Below are 4244 nucleotides of genomic sequence, written 5' to 3'. Positions count from 1 at the left end.
TAAATTCACAAACTAACATGACTTTATATGGTACGTTATCGTCTACTAGTGCTACCATAGTCAAAGTGAATAAGAATTTGGTCACCAACACACTACTTACTACGAAACTTGTTACAATAAAAAAAAAATTAAAATACCCAAATATTTTTATGCCAGCTGATATGACATGCTTCCACACCATTGGTGTATTTAATATGTCAATAAGTAGGATAGCAAATAGATTCTTTTGTGAAATAACTCTTATTATAGATATATACTGCACCTGAAGAGCAACCTTGATTTAACGGGGCTTACCCCCTAAATCTAACAACAACGCAAGATATATCGTCTTTGCTGTCTCTTTTCAATGCTTCTGCTGTTAATCGCTTAGCTGCCTTCTGTGGGTCTTTGATCTTTCTTGCAATATCAACTGCTTCTTGATTGGCCATCACCTGATTACAAACATGCAAAAAGGGAAAATTGATCTTTTTACGGGCTTTCTCTAATGCAAGAGTCATGAGGACAATCATATGCCATTTTTGTGTGAATGTGTCACAGTGGCTACTGCCAATGCAATAAGGAAACACATCTCTAGATAATTACCTTCCAAAGACCATCACTAGCAAGGATCAGAATATCAGTATTCATATCTTTAATAGTATTCTGTATATCTGGGTCAGATCGCAAATGTGATTTAAGGCTCTTGTCTCCAAAAGCACGAGAAACTGCCAGCTGTCCGTTGACTCTTGGTACATCCCCTGAGAGGGTGCAGCAGAGATCAGTGTTAAGTTGTTAACACTGTAAACGTTATCCAACTTCCAAACTCACGAAACAACTTTTCAAATAGCATACTATATCCAAAAGTTCAATATGAAAGAGCACCAAAGGAGTTCTTTTTTAAATAAAAAAGAAAAAGGGAAAGAAAAAAATGGCTGCTAAATTCCATCTTTGGTTTATGCAAGTCCGAGATGCATACCACGCTAACTTTGGTTTAAATCTGTTTTTCCATTATTGGCAAGTAGCATTGAAGTTACTCAGGACTTCAAACATAAATTATGGAGACCACCATGTTTGTAAAGTTGTCATTCAAGATTATGTGCAAGGATGCCCCTTAAAACATATCATCTATGCAAGGAGGATCAACAGAGTTTTCTTTATGACAAAGGGAAGTGATCAGTCCACAACAAAATATCTCAAGAAAGAGCCTAGAAGTTCCCAGGCTTAATCAAGCGGAAACAAAGCACACGATTCACTATTTTACTTTCAAGATTATTTTGGCGCATATCCAAGTGAATAGCCAGTTACCTCACTGTGTAATCCCACTAATGCAACAGTGAATCTGGATAAGCCAATAACTAAGTGGATTGATTTATTTATACAATAAGCACAGAGATTCGCCAACATTTTTAAGTGCTTAAGAAAGAGTTTCTTCTAGGTGATGATTGACGACTTTGATATAATTTATCTTTCCTGGGGAACACTATCTATAGATAAAGATGCAGCAATATCTAAAAACCACAAAAGCCGTACTAGAAATTTCAAGTTGCAGTCCCACTTACAAGATGATTCATAGATATTGACTGGTTTAATTTTAGATAAGTAGACATTGGGACGAAATTTATAAAGAGAAGTGCTTGTGAGAAACCTGGCATGTTTGAGACAAAACCACCTTTGTTCTCGATGTTGCCTCGTTCCGCATTGGGGTCATGGTCCGTAGTCATCTGTATTGCCTGGCCCCCTCTCGAGAGAACTGCCCGAGAATCTCCAACATTGGCTATCCATAATCTTTGGCCATTTATCAAAATTGCAGTTACAGCTGTGGACCCACCCCGCCCCAAGTCAGAACTATGCGAGAGAATTGCATGGTCTGTCTTCTCATAGGCTTTTAAAATAGATCTGTGGGGGTCAACCCAAAACTCTTCCTAGAATGAGAAATAAGAAAGTTTAAGAACACAACCACAAAAAATTCGCAATGATCTGTTAATCTTTGAAGCAACTATGCACCTCCTTTAGGATATTGGAAAATAGATGTTCCTGTAGGTAGGCAGGAACTGTATCTCCCGAATGGCCATCATATATGGCAAACAGCCCTAATTCATGTCCCTGAAACTGCATAAATTTAGCAACACAAAAATCTTCCATTGGATGATCAGCTTTCCCTTTTACCAGGCTGAAGCCATACTTTATTAACCCTTCATGGCTTGTTCCTTTACCAGAGCTAGATGAGGAACGCACTCCTACAAGCTACATAACAAAACTACAAATTATAAACCCCAATATAAATCCAGCATGGTTTAGAGACAGTCATGAGGCACAAAAGAAAATAATTTGCAGTTGCAAATTTTAAACCATTTATACACAAAAGGAAGAAAATTTAAGAAAGAAATAACTAACATAATTAGCATATTATCATCTCATACAGATAAGCACTGAAAGTTATCTAGATGGGGCCTTTTTTCTGAGCAATCATGGGAAATTGCTTCTTCCTTTTCCTCTTATTCTGTATATATTACTTTTTCTACACCTTTTCAGGAATGTGAATATGTGTGTTGGTCAAGAGAGGGGGAGGGTGAAAAAGGGCCACTAAAGTTCTAAATTATGCCAGCGGCAATGTTTAAGATCCTTCTCTCCACCTTGCTACAAAGGAAAAAATACCGAAGGCCTTGTGAGTCCTAGAATATAGAGTTTGTTAAAGACCCAACCATTGATCCAAAAGCCCTATGACTGTTGGATACTAATTTGATGAAACATTTAACCCTCAACATCATAACATTCTACCACGCTTTCGAATCCGACGTCCCCTCATCTATCAGTATTTAATGACTTAACACTATGCTCATATAGTACCAATGCATTTTAATCCAGCCTATAGGTTGCCCCCTCCATGACTTAAACCCGTGACGTGGTCCCTACTCTGATACCAATTGTTAAAGACCTAACCATTGATCCAAAAGCCCTAGGACTCTTGGATACTAATATGATTAAACCTTTAACCCTAAGCATCAAAACACAGTTGGTTCAATTCAGAGCATCAGTCCATCCTACTAAGTGGCTTAATGGTGTAACACGTTCAAAACCTCTTGCACAGAATTTCAGCAACCCAGCAAAAAGGAGTCTAACTCTGGACTAAGAAGCAAGTGGATATATCACTTGTATTCGAGGACATTTTTAAGGCACTTAAATATACCAGATATGCTCATAGACCATAGTTATACAAGTAATTAAACAACAAAGAATGATCAATAATGCCTCCATAACCTGTGAAAACTGATTAATTCAACTCAATAAATTACAATTATCATATTCATCCATAGTCTGTAACTCTAAAAGAAAATTGGAACACCTAAAACAACTTCCTCAATCAATCACACAAATAGCCCTCACAAAAATTGAATACCATGCCTTTCCAGCCTCTTGGTTAAGCTTTCGCACAACATGGCATATTAGTTATGATAAAAGTACCACTGAAAGACATGAAGTAGAGAAGCATCCTTACCTGAGAGTAGGTAGCAGTGAAACAACACAACCTATCCATAAAAAAATACTCAACAGCCCCTTTGAACATCCCACTCCTATAGTCACCTCCAATCCAAGTTTCAAAACAACCCACCCACCCACAACCCAAAATCACAAAGCTTCCTCTAATTCACAAGCTGCACAGTCAAAAACATACTCGGTCGGTATGCATATGAAACAAAACCCCTTAAAATAGAGGCTTAGAACCCCCCGTCTCCAGAAAGGCACCAAACAAAAAAAAAAATTGAGACAGGAATTGGGCAATCAAAAATTTCCTCTCACCAGTCCAATTGGAAGCCAAAAATTGCCGAGCTAGTTGTTTTGGTTGTTTATGCTGCTGCAGTGCTGCGGCCGCTTCTTCTTCTTATTAGTTCCCACAAGTAATCGAAGAAATTAATGATAATTAAAAATATAAAACGAAGGAAAAGGTCCAACAAGAAATAAAAAGGAACGGAGAGGGAGAGAGATCATTTGAAACTCTTTTCTAAAAAGAGAAAAGAAAAAAACAAAATATCATGTATACAAAGTTTGTGAAAGGGAGGAAGAGTCGAACGAGGCCTATGGTTTTCCGTGATGATTTACAAGTTTACAACCGTTTCGGCAGTCTTGGCAATGGAAAGTTTTTTATAACAATGAAAAAGAAAGGCCACCACTTTGCTGTTGAGTCGTGTTGACTTCTTGCGTCTTGCTTCTGCCGTCTCCGTTTCGAGGCTTCTAATCCCGTAACTCGATGGTTTGCTCGACTTTTT

At 37.8% G+C, this 4244-nt stretch overlaps 1 protein-coding gene across 2 annotated transcripts; it reads right to left on the bottom strand.

The window, feature by feature from the left end:
* LOC121263068 (probable protein phosphatase 2C 9) lies at window positions 1-4244 on the bottom strand. Of its 2 annotated transcripts, none has more exons than XM_041165855.1 (6): window positions 3778-4244; window positions 3476-3632; window positions 1984-2223; window positions 1649-1901; window positions 583-737; window positions 1-431 (listed from the first exon to the last, which is right to left on the bottom strand). In XM_041165855.1, exons 2-6 carry the CDS (start codon window positions 3542-3544, stop codon window positions 291-293), a joined length of 858 nt encoding a protein of 285 aa, XP_041021789.1. In that variant the 5' UTR covers window positions 3545-3632; window positions 3778-4244; the 3' UTR covers window positions 1-290. The 2 variants fall into 2 exon arrangements, with proteins under 2 accessions (XP_041021789.1, XP_041021790.1); XM_041165856.1 differs by having other exon boundaries at window positions 1625-1901; window positions 3778-4240.

This window comes from Juglans microcarpa x Juglans regia, chromosome 4S (assembly GCF_004785595.1).
Source record: "Juglans microcarpa x Juglans regia isolate MS1-56 chromosome 4S, Jm3101_v1.0, whole genome shotgun sequence".
Lineage (NCBI taxonomy): Eukaryota > Viridiplantae > Streptophyta > Magnoliopsida > Fagales > Juglandaceae > Juglans > Juglans microcarpa x Juglans regia.
Note: the sequence above shows the minus strand (reverse complement) of the source record. Positions and strands in the feature narration are given on the sequence as shown.